Genomic DNA, 23,562 nt, shown 5'->3' with positions numbered 1-23,562 from the left:
GGCGCCCAAACTTATGATCTACCAACATAATACTCATTGGTAGGCTCCAGCCTTCCACGTTCAAGTTTCCTATATCCCTACTCCTCGTGCATGGAGAACCCGCTCCAGCGCACTTCGAGTCATTCGCGTACCATGATCTCCGGGCCTACGTGGAAGGTCCCGCCTTGACGGACAACCGACTGCAAACCCGGGCTAGCTAGAAGATGCTGGCGGATCCGAATCAAGTCCTCAGTCGTGGTCTCCATAAACCTAGACGCAGGAACTGGGTGTACTAACATGATATTGGAGTTTCTCGGGTCTAGGTCTACAACGATATCGAGATTGGGCTGATGGGATCGATGTTATCATCGTTTGTCCAAGGAATATGTAGCATTTTGGGTGATTTGAAGGTAGCCCTCTAAGTGTGTTGCGGTGCTGCAGAACTGTACAAAGGCTTCTTAACGATGTCTGTTGGTTTGGAGTATTTTTTACGGTTGAAAATGACGTATAACTAGATGTTAGTTAGGAAAGATATGTTTCAGGACTACTTGAGGAAATAATTCGGCGTTTTTTTAACCCCCAGAAGCACTACTTTAGCGAATACCGTTTCTCTAGGCCCTCAAAAAAAAACCTATAATAGTGAAATTAATAGTTGATATATATGTCGATCGAGTTGGCAATGACGTAACAGTCGTCATTATCGACGTCAGCCTTCGCCACCTATTTCATGTATATATAATCTCTTTTCTTCGTAGATCAATCTACATACGAATCCTTCTTTTATGACCTCATTTTACGGTCGACAATATGTCTAAATATGTGTCGTGTTGTAGTCTTCAAAAGAAGACCGTAGAGTGTGCGTGCGCCAATCAAGTTGGAGGTACTAATCAACGTTGTCATCGTCCTAATATTTAGGAAGTAAAGGCGCTACATCATTGCGATAAATTAGCCTGTTAAACAGTCTGCGGGCTGCGCGTTTAGATCAAGTTTATGTATCGGGGCGTGGTAATGGTCTTCTAAAGGTCCTTAGAGGGTTATCTACAGTATTAGTTGCTTCAAAAACTGTTACAAAAATTACCCCTCGCACCCCTCTTCTTTAGGAGCAATGTACCGTCAAACGGGAAATGACTTAAAACTATTAACAGAAACATACATACAAGAAGTTACTCACACACCCCTTGCCACACTGTGGACCTCGGATAACCACCTAAAGTGCTTTAGAAGAAATGCAAAGGAGATAGAATTTACTTTTAAGTACCCAAAGCACTTTACCAGGTATAAAAGTATTTCCACAAAGCAGATATATACTATATCGTAGATAAACACTTCTAAATCTAATAATAACCCACTAGCTTTATTACGGCTTTATGTACCCTCTGCATCGTTTTATAGATAACGCAAAGAGTATAAAGTTCGCGAGACGGTAGGACGTGGGGAGTCTCGGTTTGGAGGACGACACAATGGACTTACTAACCGAACGACTACATTAATACTTCCAGCTTTGAAAATCCAGATAGTCATTGAAGGACAAATAACATGTACATTAGAATAATGCCAAACATGTCTATATCCCCTTTCAGCTGCCTAACGAAGGTACGTTGTCTAAGGAGTATGATATGTGCAGTAGTATGCTAGGTGTAAGTAATGCAATATGTGTTTAAGTTCTGTGAAATATCCGAGTTGTATAATATGTCTCTTTATATACGAAAGACTGTCTATAGAACATCAGAAGGGAAATGTGTCGATCGGTAGTCCGTGCACCGATTGTAAGAAAAGAAGAACTCGTGTAAAGATTGATCTATGAAGAAAAAGAGGCTATATATACATAGTGTAGGTGTAGGCAATAGGGGGGAATAGGGGGTACACAATACATCCGAAATAGGGTGGTAGTACAACCTGATTCAGATCGACAAAATGCCTATCGCAAGGTCATGCCGCCTAACTTACTGTGCTGAGTGATATGAATTACCAGGGATGTGTATTAATTGCTCAACACTTCTTGAATTAGCAGATTCATGGATGGTACTTGATGCCACGTTTATTCTTGTAGTCATTTATTTTTGCACTCGAACAAGAACCTTGTCTTTACGAGTACTAATTTGCAGCTCTTCCGTTGTAATGCATGGGCAGGTCCAAACTGCCCCGCCAACGCGGAATATGGTTATTGAACGGTAAAGTTGGATATCGTAGCAGGCCCGCGATGCTGGTTAAGATGTTGAGCATCATTTTCCTTTCGTAAGCGAAGGTTTGTTGCTTTGCGCAGTTCCGGGCATTGACCAAGCCGTGGTAGTGTGGCGTGTTGTCAATCTGCGGAGAATTTTGCACAGGGGCTTTCGACCCACTTGCTAAACTTCTTGTGGTGGCGGCTAACGTTCTCATCCTTGGCGATTCTTCAGTCGACTTACATGAACGCGCAACCCTTAAGGCAAAGCTGGACCAACCAGGAAGGATGGTGTTTCAATTCCAACAAGGCGCATTCGCGATGGTGGGGAAAAACGCTTTGCCCCGTTGCTGGCGAACCACCAATGTTCCTGAACCTCACCTTCGACTACATCTGTTGGTACAGCGTCAAATCTTTCAGGAACCCTCGGGCCGACATATCTACTTTTGAAAGAGCAATTACTTAAGTGTTCCACATGTAGACGGAAGCATGGAAGATTCTGCGGTATACTTGTGCCACACCATCTTACGCAGTCACCAGCTAACAGAAAGTCGTACAACAGCACCATCATCGCCATCACCAGCCCCATCACCAGGACAGCGGATTCTCGGAACCGCCTCCTTACTATGAATCAACTATAGAAGTCGCAACAAATAACCCTCTACTATATCATGAACACCAAAATTACGGTACATCACCTTTCGACGAGTCCCAACGAGAATCTCAAACGCTGCCGCCCAGGGTTGGTTTTCTCATCATAATAGCTGTCCTGCTATGGACATCTTGGTGTGCGCTGAACATATTCAATATCTTTGATGGTGCGCTGGGGCATAAGAAACCCTCAGGTTTATACGGGCATGGACGAGGATTCTAAACAGCTCTTCAGTCCACCTGATCTTATTGGTATCCTAATCTTCTAGGTTGTGAGAAGCATTGGTTAATATAGGGGATTACAAGGAACTCTATATTATAAAGAGCAGAATAGGAAGGAGAGGAAGGTCGATTGCACTGCATTGCAACCTAGTGAAGAACTCTATATATCTAGACAAGCCAATCACATCCCAAGACTTACTACTTACGGCAGGAACGCAAGGATAGATTTTAAGCATCTTTTCGTTCATAATGCTACCATAGGGTAACAGTAATCCGAGGCTGGAACGAGAGCTGCGCGTCTAACCAATCAGAACTTCCAGTGTAACAAGACCGAAAATAGATTGTTGGGTTTAGCGTCTTTCAGCTTCGGCTAAATAGTAAACGTCGGGCAAATATTAAGCACATCAGTTCGTTATTGTCAAAGTTATTTTCTCCATTCATGATTTCGTACTTTGACTGCAATGACCAAAGCGTCTTGACGTTATGGGATAGCTTAGTCGACTACGTTAGTGAAATTTTTATCGTTAATGGCTTCTCTGCATAGCCCCTCCGTGGCTTCGCTAGCTCCTCACGACGTTAGTGATTGTGAGCCGGATGCAATTGAAGGCGCTTTCCTTCCGTCTTTTGGGCAGAATGACCAAGATGGTAATTATACCTTTAATTCATTTATTCCGCATTATAATAAAAAAATCTCTTCGGAATCATCTTATCATGATATAACTATTCGAAATGGAGGTCAAAGATCATCCAGTCCAGTTACGCTGGCCGGAGCGAGCAAGGGTTGTTCGTTACTACAGCATATATCGGTCTCTACGCACGAACTGGGACTTCCTGGAGACGGTCAATCCGAACGAGACCTGGATAAACCAGGATTCGAGGCCATCACGGGCAGGCATCGAATTGGTATGCAAGCTCTTCTTATCCTTGCCGCCAATTCCATGATCATCATCATAACCATTGCTTTTCTATGTTTTCTATAGTTTGCACAACGAGACAATAGGAACTGGCGAAATATCATTGTGTTTAGATACGCAACTAGAGCAGTACCGATCTCAACGCTCGTTATCTGAAGTTCAGTGGGATTCTAGGGAGCTATCTGTGTTGCCATGCTCGCTGCGCTTTCTCTCGAATCCAATAGGATCAGACTCATTGATGCACCAGCTGTTTCCCGTTATGCGCATTGGCATGGCTTCGGCTTGGGATTTGCTACTTCCGATGATCAAGGGCATCTCTCTCACGGACTCCACTCACCGCTATGGCTATCCTACACTAGCCTTATTAATTTTTTGCACGTCATCTTTGCTTCAGCTCAGTTCCACTGTGCTCTTGTCCGATGTACGACTCGGTTCATTAGCCGGAATCACCGTACAGAGCAAGCCTTTCTATGATTTCGGCTATGATACGTCTTCCCTCTAGTGGCCTAGTCCAGAAGGCTAGAGTTTCTACCTGCATGCATCTTATCCCACGATAAGTCGGACCACAACCTGGCTGAGAACACCTAGGTATTTTCCTGCCTTTGCGGAATATACAGAATCACCGACTAATCAGAGTGGCGTCGATGATACTGGCGTTCTCTTGCGAGGATTCCTTCCTCTCACCGACCAACAATCTCGCGAAACTCTGCGGAACCATTCCGGAAAGGCAATGATGCTGGATGCGCGTGTTTCATGCCAAAGACCTATTTTCAATGATATCTCATGGGCGTACGGCGGCGCTTCTGTCGGCAACGTAACTGGGGCTCTCTCATCAACGATAGATGCTCCTATGCTCTGGATACCAAAGCGTCCTATTCCCTTCTTCTGCCAGTTCCAGCCTGTTGGACAAAGCTTCGCTCTTTGTCAGATTGAGAGCTCTATTCGAACAATCGTTAGCGATGAACGGAGGACAGAAGGAGGCGCATTATTGGGCCGATTTGCGAATACGTCAATCTCACAACTCCAGGCTAGATCCACAGATGACATAGCACCTCCATGGGGAGTGGAGTTCTTGATAATCAGCGTATCCGACGGACCTGGGTATGAGACTATTACAAATGGATCGTCAGCCTTCAGCAAAATGGATTACGTAGCGCACGATGAATGGCTTGAGGTTGGAACCATGCAAGGATGGCACAATTACACCTTTTCATTTTGTTACGCTGCTTGGGATACTACTCGTTTAAGCGTCGATTTCTCCAGCACTAGCAACCGTACAGAGCCTGTTGTTCGATTTGATCTCAATTCATCAATGTACTCTTTCACAGAGATACTCGATCAGCTCGGCCACAATCCAAATAAGTCAACCTTGGAGGAAAGAGGGGTCATATCCATGGCTAAATCCCGATCATGGGTATCCTCAGACGATGACGTGTTTCCTTTCCAACTTCAGCCATTCATACGAGCGCAATCCGATATCGCCGGTCTTCGAAGTCAAGCTGAAATTGACTGGAGTTATCCACAGCCAAATTGGACCACTCTACTATTTAATGATCCAGGGCTCCATGAAAATCGGCCTCTGCACCTCCACGCCGTGGAGCCCGGGAACCTGGCAGACAGCTATCGGCGTTCCGTCAGGGTCGTGCTAATAGACTGCTAGAGCAAACGCAGAGACGTGTGTACGGTGGCGCAGCGCGGGCGCGGCGACATGGTGGTATCGTGAAAAATTTTCACTGGGAGGGTGAGCCCTAACGAGAACTCAACATAGCTACTACGTCTTTATATATATTCTAATTAATTATTCGAAACACGGCATCTACCTCCGGTGTCCCCCCTTCCTCCCGTACGGTATATAATTACACAATACGGCACCTATATACGCGGCACGGCAACTAAACGAACCGTATACGCCCTAGGAAGTCTATAATAAGCCTCTTATTCCCTATCCTACCTAAACAGCCTAGACTTATCGCGCGGTATTCTGTCTTCCTCTATACCTTAATCTACCTAGCTATATTCTGGTACTGTTGGCAGCGTAAGTACTTAGGTATAGGGGCTTAGTGCACCCCTACTACTAGTACTAAGCTAAGCGCACTTATTAGATGCAGGAGATAGGGAATAGGGGATCTAGGTTGGGGCCCTAGGATAACACACCTAGTTCTATTTTAGTTTAAATTCGTCCCACTGTTCCTTTGGGGTGGAAATTATGCTGCAAGCAGGAGGACTGCAGGCGTATACACACAGGGCATTTAAATGGGAGCAAGGGCAGGATAACTTAAATTTACGGCATTTACAAATTTAAATGAAAGTATGGTACGAATGGCAGACAGGGCAATATAGGCAATTTGGAGATCAAGTCTTGGTTCAGGAGACTGTCTCCGAGCGGTGACCTACGGTGCTTTTTCCTCCCGTTGATGTAGTACAGGTGCTACCTAGAGGGGTACATGCTGTATTACCACTCACGTCTCCCTTGGAGGTTTTTTTGTACCTAACTTAACGGTATTCGTCTGCATGGACCCAGATGGGGACCGCATCAGACATTAATCAAGAATAAATATAAATATTTAATGATCCAATTGTACGGTCCATGCTCCCGCTCGCCTCCAGCTCGCACGGTCAGGTCATCGAAGCTGACCCATCTATCTCCGGAATTTTCCACGCTTCAATGGCTACCAAAGGCTCCGTCGCACATGCGCTGTCCTCCATCATCACAGTGCTTTCGAGCATGGCATACTATGATCAATTCGCGCAATTCGTGGCGGAGCAAGTCTACTTCACTACGGTGCTATATCCGTGCTCTGCGAAAGGACTTACGGCACTCATTGCTGTTATATCCGTGCACTTTGTACTTATTACAACAGTAACAGCGCTGTTTGCGACGAAAACATATTGAGAAACTCATGGCTGAACATCGCGCAAATGGTCAATGCGGAGACCGTACCTCTACTTCGGAAGAGTACCATGAGCACAGATGCAGCTATAGAGAAGATGTTGGAAAGGGAAGGGAATAGGAATGCCAGAGCGAGAATCTTCGAGCTCGGAGACAAAGTCCAAATTAGAGCCGTGGGAGTGAGACGGCGACGAGATTTCTACGCAGGTTAACCTGATGGGTGGAGCAGGGTGTTCGACCTTTTTTTGTGTATTTCGGCTCCCTACGCGTGAGGGACAGAGAAAACGCAATAGAGCAATTTCGAAGGGATACGAGCTCAAAATAGAATATTATCCATTACTACTTCTGATTAACGGCTCCTACGAGAGAAACTCCGATTCCAGGCCGGCTTAGTGCGTTTGAGGGTGTTCAGGTAAGGAGACGGGTAAGGAGACCTGGGGTTCGATCTCGGATACTGGATCTGGTCGACATACAGACTAGGGGGCTTAACCCCTGACCCTTGACGAACCAGGCCGGGAGGAACCGAGTGAAGAACCACCAGGATAGATCGAGAATATCCATTCAATTTGAAGAGCAGCAATATATCTGTGAATTTGCAATTCAGCGCGAAGGGTGAGCCACTTCTGGTAGGGTTTGAATATCCTGGCCATGTTAAATTTTGAAGTAGCTAAGCAAACCTTGGAGGCTATCTTATTATTGCGGTAATTACTATTTTAACTCAGGTGCTCCATTACAGACCCTTTTCTGGCCTTCAGCTGACCCTCAGCTAATCTTCAATATCGTAGCTAGGTCATTGGTACCTTGAAAAACGGCGAAATTGCCGGATGAAAGCCACGTGCTGGGCGTAAAGTATCATTTGGTTGCGTCTCGCTCTCGCCATTTTGCTTACCTCATCACTAGTGCCGACTGGCGTTACTACTTCACGGGCAACGGCCTCATGTGGAGGGAGTTTACTTACCATTTCTCCACAGGGCGTTGCCGCTCCCTAAACTTTTTGGCCTTCGCGACACAACATGTCCCTCGGTGAAAACTTTAGCTTAGCCATGACCGCCATGGCTTGTACCCGTAAATATCTTTCCACCGCTAATAGGCTTTATCGGAAAGACTATCCGGGAAGCATGCATCTACCATGCTGGAAACAATAGTGAGTGAGAGGCTTTTTAAGAGAGACGATACTCAAGAATATAATAATACTCTATCCCACGCTTTACAACTCCCGAGAGCGTCATTTCCATCTCATCCTTTCTTTATCATAGGATCTTTTTTTCTTGTCACTCCTTGGTTGCTCTTACCAAAATATTTTCAACATGATGAAAACTACGTTAATTCTTGTGTCAATGCTCTCCTCATTTCTTGCCAGAGCCGCTCCGACTAGATCTTTGATTGAACGAGCTACTAACCAGTCGACTCATGTTATATACTTCCCTCCCTTAGACTATTCGCCCCACCCCGTGTAAGGATATCTAGGATATATCTATTTTTACTCGCAGTGAACTTACATTTGAGGACATCTAGTGGTATTCCCTATACGATTCAAAATACGTCTACAGAACCTTGGCTACATCTTGTCGAGCCTTCTTCCCCTCGCGTAAACGTGTTTGCAACTAAACCTACTTGCTCAAGCCTCTCTCCCTCTGGCTCTTCTCAATTCTGGTATGAAGCGATAACGCATAATGGCCAATCATCCTTCATGAACTCTTCATACAAAGCCAATTATAAAGTCTTTCGAAATGTTGTCACCGACTATGGTGCGGACAATACGGGCATTAAAGATGCGTCTAGTGCTATCCAAAGCGCAATCGCTGGTATGCATTTACACGAAATGGCTTATAGGAGATTTGCGCTGATCTGCCCGTAGCTGGAGCAACAAATGGTCCAAGCCGAAGCTCCACCTCCATGGGTACCACTGGCCAACCCGCTGTTGTGTACATACCAAGCGGTACTTATTTGATGGAGGACAGCATTCAGCTCTATGTTGGCACTGTGATCATTGGTGACCCACTTAATCCCCCAATTCTAAAAGCCAGCTCCAATTTTCCAAATGATCACATTGTCTACGGAAAGGATCCGAATCACGATGGAACCATAAATTTCTATATAGCGTTTAAAAACATTATAATTGACTCCACTAGCGTTAGCGGGTCCACAACAATCACCCTTATGGACTGGACCGTTAGTCAGGCCACTCAGCTTACAAACGTGGTTTTCAACATGCCAGACAACTCTACCGGTCACACAGGGTTGAGTACGACGTATGGATACAATAGTAACGTTATTCTAGTAAGTTATGCGCCTTCAAAATGTGTCTTCAAATGCTAATTCATTCACAATTAGAACGATCTAACTTTCTACGGCGGCGTTGTTGGTATGAGTCTCAGTGGCCAGCAATGGGTTTTCAAGAATATTACAATTATTTCAGCTACCACTGGAGTAGTAGCTGGCGGAACGAATCTCGTCTTCGTGGGCTGCACATTTAAAAATGTGGAGACCGGAATTAATGCCACCGGCATCTCTGGATCGCTCACTCTTATAGACTCCACTGCATCTACCCTTGGGAGCCTAATCACCTCCTACGATTCTGGGAATGCAGGAAATTCTATTATTCTTGAGAATGTGGTGAACGGTGGAAACACTGTGACCCTGGGCAGTAGTGTTGTGAAAAGCGGAAGTGTAACTGGTACGTGGATACACGGCAACTACGTAAGTAAGATTAATAGTTGCCAAATACTCTACTTAATAACCCAACGCTCTAGTATGCTCCGGGAAATGCCAATGCACGGCACGAGAAGGGCCATTCTACAACTACTCCACGATCTTCAGTTCTGATATCAAATGGAAACTACTTCACCATGCGACCCCCGACCTACCAGGGCTATTCGGTATCTCAATTTATCAACATCAAGAGCGTTTCAGCGTATCCAGTCTATGGCGATGGAGCTACGGATGATACTAAAAACATCAACGCCATCTTAAGTCATTATGCAGACTGCAAGATCATCTACTTCCCAGCAGGAACATATATTGTCACCAATACTATAATTGTTCCGGCAGGCTCTCGCATTATTGGCGATGCGTACGGATCTGCTATTAGTGCTGTTGGCTCGAACTTCCATAACCCAAATGCGCCTACAACTATGGTCCAAGTTGGGAACCTTGGTGATGTAGGAGTAGCTCAGATTAGCGACATGCTGTTCACAGTCGCTGATGCCCTTCAAGGGTGCAAACTAGTAAATCTCCCAGCTGCTTCAAGCTGTCAATTCTACAGTTCTCTTTGCTAACTGCTAGTCATAGGTCGAAGTTAACATCGCGGGCAGCACGCCCGGCGACGTAGGTCTCTGGAACTCCCACTTTCGTATCGGCGGTGCGGCTGGTTCCAAAGTCCAAACTAACTGCGCCGGGTCTCCCGACATTTGCAAAGCGGCATGGGGCCTCCTCCACCTCACCAACACGTCCTCCGCATACATTGAAAATATGTGGGGGTGGACCGCAGACCACGACCTGGACGGTAGCCACGGCCAGACGATCTCTACAGGCCGTGGCATGCTGGTTGAGGCGACGAAAGGAACTTGGCTTGTCGGTACAGCCATGGAGCACCACACGCTGTACCAGTATAATTTCGAGTATGCGTCAAATGTATTCAGCGCTCTGCAGCAGAGCGAAACACCGTATTGGCAAGGCCCTGGGAACGATCTCGCTCCGATCCCTTGGGCTAGCAACCTCATCACGTCCGACCCGACCTTCTCGAACTGCGGAACATCGGATGCTACGTGTCGCATGGCGTTCTTTGAGCGCATTCGCGGCTCCTCTAACCTCTTCCTCTACGGTGGATGCGTTTGGACGTTCTTCAACAATGGAGGGAGCTGCAATGGCGATTGTCAGCAGAATGCTATCCGAGTGCTTACATCGCAGGGTAATATCTATCTCTATGGGACGAATGTCAAGAGCGTGACGAATTTGGTCGTAAGCACGGACACGGACATTGCGACGGAGAGCGCGAATGCAGGTGGATGGGGAGGCGTTGTTGCAGCATACGCTTATGATGCGTAGGTGTGAAGATTGGGGAAGAGGCAGGGTAGGCAAAAATCTAATCTTATCTCGATACGATCGATGATCCGCTATCAATACGATATCTCGTATTGCATTAAAGTATTATAATATTCCTTGGCATTCCCCATAACATTTTCTTTTATTAAATTTACTACTTTTTTTACTAAAATATTAGCTTTAGAAGCGGATTTATCTCTTTTTTTTAAAAATACTCCTAGTTTAATTAAGAGCTTTAGTATATAATAGGCTTAGCTTTAGTCTTTAGTTTATAAATTTACTTACCTACTATATAAAACTAAGCTAGTATATAATTAAAAAAAACCGAAGGCTTATATACTATAATTAGTGCAAAAGTTACTTAGCACTATTAACTATAAATATTAATAAATACCTTACAAAAGACTACGCAATCTTTATTAACTTAAAATAGCTTTATATAAAGTAGTAAGCACTTTAAAAGCTTTAGAAACTTTAGGTATAAATAGTATTAGAATTTAAAATAGATAAAGTTAATTTTATAATCCTTATAAAGGTTCTAAATAAGGAAGTTATCTAATAGGGGACACCCCCGTAATACTTTATACACGTCCACCTGTTTCTATTAACTAAGTAACTAAAGACCAACCACGAGACGGCAATTTAGCAGCAATATGCGGCAATCTAACGGTAATCTGCTATATTCCGCTATATTCCGCCAAGTTTTACTAAATCCTATTAAGTTCTACTAAGACTACGACCTAAACCCTATTCTGCTCCGTGTATATATATAAGAGGCCAGTCTGACCGGAACGTATAATTATCTAATCGATAGTGTAGAATAAGAGTTACAGGTAAGTAGAAGATAAGTTAAGGTAGAACGATCTTTACGTATAAAGGACAAATGCTTTCTAACCTCTTCTATTTAGAGACTAATCGCTAGTTCTTCTCTAGAGGAGAACTAGCTCCCTATATAATCCTTCTAAGACGCTAGTAAAACCCTTTACCCCTTATCTGTCTAACCGTGTCTTTTAGGACGTAAATAGAATATAGATAAAACCTCCTATTGTTTTATCTGATATATACCTTCTAGGGGATTCTGTTATAATTACCTCCCCTTTAAGGGTCTTAGTCCTTTAAGACTTCGCCCCTACTAAGCTTTTATAAAGTTCCGGCTAAAACTACTAGGAGAATTCTTAGTAAAAAGGTACTCTATAATGCGGCTTATAGACGGTTCTTTACTAGCGTAAAACCTTACTTCGTTTTCGGTTCCTCCGCTTTTCTTCTATTATAGCTCTTTATAATACCTTTATAATAGAACTATAATAATAATAATAAAAATTAGATGGGATTTACCTTTCTTATTATAAGAGTTTGTTATAAGTTAATCTAGAGGTTATTCTATATAACGCGTCTACTAGCCACTATTCCTATTTACCTAAAATAGGTTCTAATAATAATGTCTTTATTTTAATTTTCTTTAGTTTATAAGCTGTTGCCTCTTACGCGTCTTTTTATTAATAACACTATTCGTCTTATTTTTTAGCAGACTGTTTTTGCTATATCTTAGCTTTTAGCTTTTATATCTCTAGCTATTCTTTTATAGCTGCTCTATTCTCTTCTTACGATACGTTTATAAGTAATAGAATCCTTATTTTATCTCCGTTAATAATACTAACTTCCTATAGCATTCTCTTATAATAGCTTATAGTTGTACTACGCGTCTCTAGACCAGCGGCGGTGTTATTTTAGTACTACCCCAGACTACCTCTATTGCTCCTACGGTAATCTCTCTAAAGTACTGCTATTATTAAGTTTACGCGCTTACGCTAGACCTGTTCTACGCCTATAAGATACCTTACTCTAGTAAAAACAAATCTAAGTATTTCTATTGCCGTAGTAGGAGAAAGACCTATATTCTAGTATTTTCCATTCTATCCTATTCTAAATTTTACTAATTATATTAATCCCCGCTATTTATGCGCGTAAGACTTATAAGCTCTATTACGCTATTTAGGATTTCCGCCTATATCTAAATAGTAATAGACGGGGATAAAAGGTATCTACCCTTACTTATAGGCTCTTTAATTTAATAAGGGTCTCCACTGCTATAGAGACGCAATAATCTTAGATATATAGTATCTAAGAGCGTATATATAAGCAGTTTACCCTTATAAATAATAACATTTATACTCTTACGCGTGTTACGGCACTTGGCAGATCTTCGCACCGGCAAGTTGCCATAGATTGCCGCATATTGCGGTCACGTGACGCGAAGATCTTATAAAACATCGAACGGCGCTGCTCTTCTTCTCCTTTCCTTTCCCTAGCTTTAGATTCTTGTTTATAGATAATCCAATCGTACAGGCTTGCGCGTCCCCTTTGCCGTGCCTATGCCTCGATTGACTAAGTCACTAACATTATCTAAAGCTTACTCTACTCTTTCTTCCTAAGAAGGAACTTAAATATATTTATAAGACTACAAATAGGACAAGAACACAGAATAGGACCCTAAGGATATTACTAGGACCATAAGGACAGGACCTAAAAAAAAAGAATAGAACCCTAAGGAAAGGACCTACAAGACACGCACAGACCAGAACCCCTAAAGAAATTACCCAGAATTACCCAACACCCCTACTACTATGCCACGAAACACAGCAGCAGGTAAAGCAGCTATAGGACCCTTAAATACTTCAGACAAGGAAACAATTAACGTTTTAACCCCCCAGGCGGAGCTTATGGCTGCTAATACCGAAATTAAATAACTGCGAGAGCTGCTTAAAGCCAGAGATACCCCTATATCTAATAATGAGTTATTATTAGACAACTAAAGACTTACTATAGTCCTTTAGGCCCTATCCTAGCACCTTAGTGGATCTACTAAGGCCTATATAGCACCGAAGCGGTTAGCAAAGGTTACGGACCCCCTACTACTTACGGACGGAACCAACCCTATATTTAATAATTAGAAGCTTTAATTATAGGATAAGCTTAAAGTTAATACAGACCACTTCCCTAACGCCCGAGCTAGAATGGCCTATATCTTTAGCCGTACTAGCGGAGATACCTAGATGTATTTACGCCCGTAATACACCAAAGACTTAGCAAACCCCTTTATCTCTAAAGAAGAAATAATTAAACACTTGTCTTCTATTTATAAAGACCCTTTTAAAGTATAAAACGCCCGCCTTAGCTATAAAAGCCTAAACATAAAAATAACGGAGACCTTTTCAGCCTTCTAAACCCGCTTTTTATACCTAGCCAAATAGGCCTAGATCCCCTAGGAAGACCTACTGCTAGACCTCTTTAATAAGCTTACCCTGGACCTACAGCGGGCCGTATTACTAGCTTATACTACGGCATAGACGTTAAAGGAACTTACGGACCATTACCTAGCTATTAATTAAGGCCTCTATCGAATTAAGGCACGCGCTAATTAGCTAAAAACTAGAAACCTTACAACCTAGGCTATAAGTACTGCAAGTACGGCCTGTAGTGCCCCAGTATAATTGGCAACTCCTATAGTTAACCTGGCAGCTAGCCGCGCAGCTACCCCTACTGCGGGCCCGGTGTATACACGGCCTATATATAGCGACCCCTATATATAGGCCCTCAGCGATTAAGGAGCTTACTTCTTATACGGTTAAATAGGCCACCCTATAAGGAACTGCCTAATAAAGGTAAAGACAAATAAGGTCTTATTAATTTAGGAGGATAGTATAGAGCCGGAAAAAGAGGAACCCTAAAGGAAGACTCCTCTTTAGGGTTAAAAGGGATTAATATATTACATATTAATCTAGATCGGCTAGTTAGTAGAAGAAGCTGTACTATCCCTTATACTTTATTTCGCAATAGATATTAAGTTTTAACCTCTGCTTTAGCTAACTTAGGAGTAAATGCCTTTACCTTAATTAACATAAACTGCGCTGTAAAACTGGCTGACTTTTTAAACGCACCCCTTAAAGAACTGCCTAAACTAATCCCTATTCGCGGTTATAACGGACGGATAGGGCTACCTATTATAACTATCCTGCGGATCTACCTCCGCGTTAATAGATGAAGGTAGTATAATATCCCCTTCCTTATTACGGACCTTAGAAGCTATAATATAATCTTAGGGAGAAAATAGCTAGCCTATTTAGGCTTATAGCTTAANNTANNGAANAGGNAGCTTATNTNGCCNAAAACTATACCCCTAACGCCTTCCTTTATAAAAGAGATCAGTATTATAATGGAAAACCTTATACGGCCGCAGATAAACATCGTTTACTAGGCCGATGTAATGCGTAGGGACTAGGCTTTTAAGAAGGATATATAGCTTAATCCGCAACGGATCCGTATGCTACGCCGCCCCTAGACTGCCTATATTACACTACCCGCACTAGAGACTTAGGAAGTTGGTAGTGGCCTAGCTAAGTCTCTAATAGAGAACTTAGGCCCTACGCAGCCATAAAGGAAGACTAGGGATATTGGATAATACACCAAATTAATAAACCGGAAGGATAACTTACGGAAAATAGAATGTGAGCTAAGGAAGACTATAAACCCTATACCGTAAAATACGGCCTAATAAATATCCGTAAAGAAACCCGCGGACCTCCCACTAGTTAATATCTGCTATATTAGCGCTATAGGATTCTACCGGAACCTGATTTAGCCTAATACCGTTACCTTTATAACTAGCTTATATAAAATTAATTAAATAATTAAAGAGAAAGAAGCCCTAGCCTAAGAGAAAGGCGAGCTTATGGATAAGGAGCTAGTAGAATAGAAACTGCCCTATTAATACTAGAAATTTAAAAACACCTTCTCTAAAGCAGCGTCTAATATACTCCCGCCTTACCGACCGTATAACTATAAGATTAAAATTAAGCCGGATAAGGTAGTTACCCTTAGCTATAGCCCCCTNNAANAGNAATCTANTGCNNAATTNNANGCTATAAAGTAGTATCTTATTAATAACCTAGATAAGGGCTTTATTAAGCCTAGTTAAGCCCCTTTTAACTTACCTATTCTCTTTACTAAAAAGCTAAATAGAGGACTTTGTTTCTATATTGACTACCATAAGCTTAATAATTTAACCCTTAAAGACCGCTACCCACTACCTTTACTTAATAAGACTTTAGCCCAAATAAGTAGAGCTAAAATCTTTATAAAGCTTAATATCCGCTAGGCTTTTTACCGAATTAGGATAGACCCTAAATTAGAAGACCTTACTATATTTCGGACCCGTTACGGAACGTATAAATATAAAGTACTGCCTTTTGGACTAACTAACGGACCGGCCATATACTAATAATATATAAATAATGTACTATTTAACTACCTCGATGACTTCTATACCGCATACCTAGATAATATTATAATCTACTCTAAAAATAAACTGGAATATAAAGAGCATGTCTATAAAGTCCTATAACGGCTTTAGGAAGCTGGCCTCTAAGCCAATATTAAGAAGTTAGAATTCAGTGTTAAGTATATAAAGTACTTAGGGTTTATTATTAGTATAAACGGGATTAAAGTAGACCTAGAAAAGACAGCCGTAATTAACTAATAGGTACCCCTAAGGACCATAAAGGGGGTATAGTTATTCTTAGGGTTCTGTAACTTCTACTAACGCTTTACTAGGAACTATAGCAGGATTACCCGGCCACTAAGCCTACTTACCTATAAGGACCGGCCCTTTTACTTTAACACCGTATATAGGTAGGCCTTTAACGAGCTTAAGAAACGACTGGTCTCTGCTCCCTTACTCGCCCACTTTAACTTAAAACGGCCCTTAATGCTAGAAACCGATGCCTTAGATAGTATTATAGCTGGCGTTTACTCCTAAAAGCAGATAGACAGAGAATGGCACCCTATTACTTACTATTTAAAGACTATAGTAGATGCTAAGCTAAACTACCCAATTTACAATAAAGAAATACTGGCTATTATCTCTAGCTTTTAGCACTAGCGAGCCCAACTAGAAGGCACCCCTAAGTCTATCTAGGTAGTTTCCGATTATAAGGCCTTAAAATATTTTATAATAATAAAGGCCCTTATGGCCTAACAGGTATGCTAGGCGGACACCCTATCTTAGTTTAACTTCCTAATTATATATAGGCCAGGCGCTACTAACCGTGCGGACGCTCTTATAAGGCGTAAACAGGATATAAATAACTAGACAGCCGTAAAGATCTTATTACGGACCTAAGCGCTACTACAACTAGAGCACCTTAACCCCTAGATACGGGTAGAACTAAATACAGACTCTTTAGATATTAAGATATGCCCAGTTAACTCTATGGAACTAGACCTTATTAATAAACTGCTATAGGTAAACCGTATGGCCCTTTCTCTATAGGAGTACTGTGAAAAGGCAAAGAACGTTTCTAGCCTATAGTCTTTTAAAAGTGGACTGCTTAAGCACCGCGAACGGCTAGTAGTAGTAAAGGAACAGAACTTGCGGACTTGGCTTATTGCTAAAGTACATGCCTAGGTCTCTACGGCCTACCCTAGAAAAAATAAGACCTATAGGATTATTAGCGACCGCTACTACTAGCCCGGAATAATTATAGATATTAACCGCTATATACGGAACTGTAATAACTGCTATAGGTCTACAATTCCATAAGATAAAACCCTAGGACTATTAAAACCCCTTCTAATACCTAACCGCCCCTAGTAATATGTCTCTATAGACTTTTATAAGCTACCTCTAGACCGTAATAGATATAATATAGTTATAATCCTAGTTAACCGCTTCGGCAAGCGCCCGTTTTTAATTCCCTATTATAAGAATATTAATGCTAAAGAGGCGGCCTAACTGTATATCTACTACGTTTACCAAATTTACGGACTACCAGATACTATTATATCTAACTATAGGCCGCAGTTTATATTAGCCTTTTAGAATAAGTTTACCCGGATCCTAGGTATTAAGCTAAAGCTTTCTATAGTATATTACCCCTAGACAGACGGTTAAACAAAGATTGTGAATTAATACTTGGACTAGAGACTTTAGCCTTTTATTAACTACTTCTAGGATAACTAGGCTAAACTATTACCCTTAATAGACTACGCCTAAGCAACCCTACCCCACAACTCTACCGGATTTGCCCCTATTTAACTAGAAATAGGTTACCTCCCCCGTATAAGCTTTAACTGGGAAAGACCAGAAGGGCCCTAGACCGTACGCGAAAAACTATCTTATAAGGAAGCCTAGCAGTACGCTAAGCGCTTAGAAGAAGCCTAGAAAGTAGCCCATACGAACCTAGAAAAGGCCTAGAAATTAATAAAATAGTAGGCGAATAAGCATAGGCGCGAGCCTAACTTTACTATAGGCGATATGCTTTAGATTATAATAAAGAACTAGAAGATAAAACGGCCTAGCCGTAAGCTGGACTATAAGATAGCAGGACCGTATAAGATTCTTAATAAAGTAGGTAACTTGTATAAGGTTAAGCTTTTAGACTTAATTAAAGTTTACCCTATCTTCTTACCGGATAAGCTATAGAAAGCTATAAATAACCTACTACCTGGATAAAAGGATAAACCTCCCCTACTAATTTAAGTTAATAGCGATAATAAATGGAAAATTAAAGAAATACTGGCCTATAAACTTATAAAGGGAACGTTAAAGTATTATATTAGTTAGAAAGGATATAACCTAGACCCTACTTAGTACCCTATATAGAACTTTATAGGTAGTCCCTATAAGCTTTAAGAGTTCTATAGCTATTACCTTAATAAACCTAGACCGCTAAAGTACCTAGACGAGTGGATAGAATGCTGGCATAATAAAGATAATAAGCTACTAGAAAAACATAAGAACAAGAATACCCTAGAAATTTCTTAGTCACGTAAGGTCTTAAAATATCCAGGAACTTCAACCGGCAGTTAAAGTTGTCTAATTAGTTAGATTCTCTTACTAAAACTTTTAGCGACAAAGCCTAAGGGCAGGCTTTTTTAGAGGGGGGGGGTAATGTTACGGCACTTAGCAGATCTTCGCACCGGCAAGTTGCTATAGATTGCCGCATATTGCGGTTATATGACGTAAAGATCTTATAAAACATTGAACGGCGCTGCTCTTCTTCTCCTTTCCTTTCCCTAGCTTTAGATTTTTATTTATAGACAATCCAATCGTACAGGCTTGCGCGTCCCCTTTGCCGTGCCTATGCCTCGATTGACTAAGTCGCTAACAACGCGGGCCTTTCTGGCTAGGTAAGTTTCTCTAGTAATAGGTATTACAAACGCTTTAAGTACGATATTACGACTACTAGAAGAGGAGTTGGAAGCAGCTAGTTAGTTAATCGAGGCACGGTTTAGGATAGAGCTAGTAGAACTATGTAATAAGGAATAGTAGCCGAAGTTATATAACGTGCTACATATTAAACGAGAGGGGTAAGAGGAACTTATGTACCTTATATATAAGGCGTATATTACATATAAAGGGGATTTCTTAAGAGTATAGTTGTGTATTTAAAGGACCATAGTCCCTATCTAGATAGTTTTTCTCTTTATAGTAAATCTTAAAATATAATTGGAGTTAATCTATTAGGCAACTACTCTACTAATTATTATTACGTTGTTGACTTCTTGTTTACCTATATACCCGGCCCATTAATAAGTCTATTATAGTTATTACTATAAGGCTTTGTTATATATTTACTACTAAGGTTATAGTATTAATAAAGTCAAATAACATGCTACTAAAAGCAGTAGCCACAACGGCGTTAACGGTAGCAACTACCTTAGGATTAAGTAATAATACTAGTATAGCAGATACTAACTCTTAGCTAGTTACCGTTAGACAGCTATAGGAAATAGTTAATTAATTAATAAATAATAATAGGATATTTAAAGAAAGGATTAATGGAATCGGAGTAGCTAAGGTTAAGTTACCCTTAATTAAGCGATTCTTAGGGGAGAAGTTAAAACTTAAGGGATTTCTTATATAAATGCACTTTAAGGTTACGCAGGAAGGAGTTAAACTAGGAACGCTTATAGATTAAGTCACTTACGTAGAATTATTCTTAATAGTGAGAGCACTTAAGTGGTTTAAGTCTTACCTTATAGAGGTATAAAAGTATAGTATAACAACCACTAACTAGGAGGTATAGTATATATTCTTAAGTTAAAACAGGTTTATAGAACGCTTAACGTAGATATTTAGAGACCTAAAGGTAACTACTATAGCGGAATAAAAACTTTAAAACCTAGTATAGAGGACTTTAGTAATTAAATATACGATATAGTTTTAAATATTAGTAATATAAGTTAAATAGAATAATAAGGCGCTTATGGCATAGTATAAGTAAGGACTTAAGGTAAAAGTCTAGGACGTAATTATCCTAATAGAAGACATCAGGAAATTTTTTTTCGGGCTCGTTGTTGCAGTTTGCGGCAATTTGCGGCAAACTGTACGGTCGCGGCAGTCGTATATGGTCTTGTGCGGTTTACGCATTTTGCGGCAAACTACACAGAGCCTGCGTATTTTGCAGCAACTTGCAGCAAACTATACAGAGCCTGCGCATTTTACAGCAACTCGCAGCAAACGCGCAGAGCCTGTGTATTTTACACGTTTTATATATTTTATATATTTTACACATTTTACATATTTTATACATTTTATATTTTGCATATTTTATATTTCTATATAACTATATAAAATGTAGAGCTATTTATTAAGCAATTAAGATAAGGGGGATACCCTTTACAAAGGCTCCAAATCATNAATTGGCGGTATTCCTAACGATCTGCTGGCTGTGTACCGATTTCCTAACTAGGCCTAGTGCCTGCCTGCCTGCCTGCCTGCCTGCCTGCCTGCCTACCTGTCTGTCTATCTGTCTGTCTGTCTGTACCTGCCTATGCCTACCTGCCTATGCCTACTGTCTATGCCTACTATCTGTGCCTACCTGTCTGTGCCTACTGTCTGTGCCTACCTGTCTGTACCTACCTATCTGTGGCTACTGTCTATGCCTACCTGTCTGTAATTTGGGGGAAAGGTCGGCCGCGATCGAAGGCTCCGGCCTGATTTGATTAATCGATTAATCGTATTAATTCGAATCGTTCTCTACGGCCGTTCGCTGGCTTGTATATTCGAACGGTGGTCGTCTGGCTCTGGCGACGGTCGACGGTCGTCTGGTTCTGGCGACGGTCCTCAGCTGGCTGCCGTTCTGGTGCCTCCCTAGGTAGGGAGGATGTAAGGAAGGAAGGGTAAAAATAAGGTGGCTACCTAGGGTATATAGATAAGGGGTACACTCTTGGCAGAGGCACGTGTAGAGGGCTATTGGGAATATAGCGGGGACCCGATGCAGAGCTTCGTTGTAGAGCCTCCGTATGTTCGCGCAAAGCCTCGTGCAGAGCCTCTGTACCGTAGAGCTTCGTGTAGAGCTTCGTGCAGAGCTTCGTGTAGAGCCTCCGTATGTAGAGCTTCGCGCCAAAGCCTCGTGTAGAGGCCTCTGTACGTAGAGCTTTGTGTGTAGAGCCTTGTGTAGAGCTTCGTGTAGAGCTTTATTATAGAGCCTCATGCAAGAGCCTTGTGCAAAGCTTCGTGTAGAGCTTCGTGTGTAGAGCCTCGCGCGCAAAGCTTCGTGCAGAGCTTTTGTGTAGAGCTTTGTGTCGAGAGCTTCGTGCAGAAGCGCTTCGTGTAGAGCCTTCGTGGCAGAGCCTCGTGTAGAGCTTCGTGCGCAGAGCCTCGTACAGAGCCTCTGTACGCAGAGCCTTCGTATAGAGCCTCGTGTAGAGCCTCGTGCAAAGCTTTGTGTAGAGCTTCGTGTAGAGCTTCGTGCAGAGCTTCCGTGTAGAGCTTCGTGTAGAGCTTCGTGTAGAGCTTTGGTGCAGAGCCTCGGTGTAGAGCTTCGTTGCAGAGCCTCGTACAGAGCCTCTATACGCAGAGCTTCCGTATAGAGCTCCGTGCAGAGCTTCGTGCAGAGCTTCGTGTAAGACCTTATGCAGAGCCTTGTGCAAAGCTTCGTGTAGAGCTTCGTGTAGAGCCTCGCGCAAAGCTTCGTGCAGAGCTTCTGTGTAGAGCTTCGTGTAGAGCTTCGTGTAGAGCTTTATGCAAAAGCTTCGTGCCAGAGCTTCGTGTAGAGCTTCGTGCAGAGCCTCGTGTAAGAGCCTCGTGTAGAGCTTTATGCAGAGGCTTCGTGTAGAGCTTCGTATAGAGCTTCGGTGTAGAGCTTCGTGTAGAGCTTCGTGTAGAGCTTCGTGTAGAGCCTCGTGTTAGAGCTTCGTGCAAAGCTTCGTGTAGAGCTTCGTGGCAAAGCTTCGTGTAGAGCTTCGTGCAGAGCCTCGTGTAAAGCTTCGTGCAAAGCCTTCGTGTAGAGCTTCGTGCAGAGCTTCGTGTAGAGCTTCGTGCAGAGGCCTCGTACAGAGCCTCTATACGCAGAGCTTCGTATAGAGCTTCGTGCAGAGCTTCGTGCAGAGCTTCGTGTGTAGAGCTTTGTGCAGAGCCTCGTGCAGAGCTTCGTGGCAGAGCTTCGTGCAGAGCTTTTCGTGTAGAGCTTTGTGCAGAGCTTCGTTGCAGAGCTTTGTGTAGAGCTTCGTGTAGAGCTTTATAGTATTTTTATTGCGTTTTTATTGCAGCCGAAAATTAGGGTCTACTTAAGTCGCAATTTGCGGCGATTTACATGGGTAGCCTATGTATTTGTAGCAAATCGCCGCAAGTTGCCGCAAATCGCTAAAATCGCGACTTACGCAGGTTTTGCAGACCCCGATTTTCGCTTGCGACAACGTGCCCAAAAAAAATTTTCCTGATGGATGCGGATACTTTTAGGGATTTAATTAATTAAGTAATTAAGATTAATAATAGGATCTACTAAAGAAAGTAGACTAAGAAGGGTTAGGATAGAGTTCTATAGTTATATAAGGCGTAGAGTACGTATTAATAAAGTTAAAATTAGAAACTATAGTATAGCGTAAAGCTAATAGACCTAAGTAGTACTAAAGAAAATAAAAAATAAAAAAAGTAACTATAGAAACCTAGAGGACAAAGATTAAGTAATTAAAGGTTTAAGGAGTAGAGGCTAAACTAGGGATTTTAGTAGTAGAAGATATTTAGGCGGACTCTATAGTAAGAAAAATAGTTTAAAAAAGGAGCTTATATAAATTGCGGAAAATAAGGTTATTATATTAAAGACTATAAAAGTAGTTAGAGTTACTATATAGTAAAAGGAATAAGACTAGTAGAAAATATATATATATATAAAGGGATAATAGTATACTACAAGGAATAAAAGAATGTTTAATAAAAAGTTTTGCGTTCTATTATAACAATATATATTAAATTTAGGCCGTCAAAAACGGACTCTGCACCTATACGTAGTGACAGCTATAAACCTAAGTCTTTGAAGTTTAGACTTAGAGCCAACGCAGAGACGTCGCATAGCGTGCGATATAACCTAGTGGTGGTAGTTATAGGTATTATGGGCGGTAGTAAAAAGTTTTTATATAGGATGGTAAGATCTTGAAAACAACCACTAAGTGCCCCTTATAGCAATAACAACAACACTATTCTCCTATTAAGGCACCTATACGATCCAACATAGATACGCAACATTCGATAACATCCCCTAACCCCTAGTAGAGAGCATTAACGACCTTTTACGTTAACGAACGAGTGATTGCGAACGAGTAACGAGCAAATATACGGCCCCTCCTAACCCCTAGGGCAATCGCCCGCGGAGCATACGGTCACTCGCCATTAACTATTAAATACTACCTAGCAGCCTAGA

At 41.9% G+C, this 23,562-nt stretch overlaps 3 protein-coding genes across 3 annotated transcripts; all 3 read left to right on the top strand.

Annotated features, from left to right (window-relative positions):
- Window positions 1–4,079: 4,079 nt before the first annotated feature.
- On the top strand, window positions 4,080–4,543 carry K441DRAFT_20893 (uncharacterized protein). Its single transcript, XM_067640531.1, has one exon. The coding sequence runs from the start codon at window positions 4,166–4,168 to the stop codon at window positions 4,427–4,429; it is 264 nt and encodes an 87-aa protein (XP_067496437.1). The 5' UTR covers window positions 4,080–4,165; the 3' UTR covers window positions 4,430–4,543.
- Window positions 4,544–5,047: 504 nt separating this feature from the next.
- K441DRAFT_671546 (uncharacterized protein) lies at window positions 5,048–5,771 on the top strand. Its single transcript, XM_067650434.1, has one exon. It carries the CDS (start codon window positions 5,069–5,071, stop codon window positions 5,585–5,587), a length of 519 nt encoding a protein of 172 aa, XP_067496436.1. The 5' UTR covers window positions 5,048–5,068; the 3' UTR covers window positions 5,588–5,771.
- A 2,034-nt stretch (window positions 5,772–7,805) lies between these two features.
- Window positions 7,806–11,068, top strand: K441DRAFT_649322 (glycoside hydrolase family 55 protein). The gene is made up of 6 exons (XM_067646938.1): window positions 7,806–8,270; window positions 8,333–8,622; window positions 8,676–9,097; window positions 9,152–9,517; window positions 9,571–10,044; window positions 10,109–11,068. The coding sequence occupies exons 1-6, from the start codon at window positions 8,125–8,127 to the stop codon at window positions 10,862–10,864; spliced, it is 2,454 nt and encodes an 817-aa protein (XP_067496435.1). The 5' UTR covers window positions 7,806–8,124; the 3' UTR covers window positions 10,865–11,068.
- Window positions 11,069–23,562: the final 12,494 nt, after the last annotated feature.

This window comes from Cenococcum geophilum (assembly GCF_001692895.1).
Source record: "Cenococcum geophilum 1.58 unplaced genomic scaffold K441scaffold_102, whole genome shotgun sequence".
NCBI classification, from domain to species: Eukaryota; Fungi; Ascomycota; class Dothideomycetes; order Gloniales; family Gloniaceae; genus Cenococcum; species Cenococcum geophilum.
This window is presented reverse-complemented; position numbering and strand designations above follow the sequence as displayed.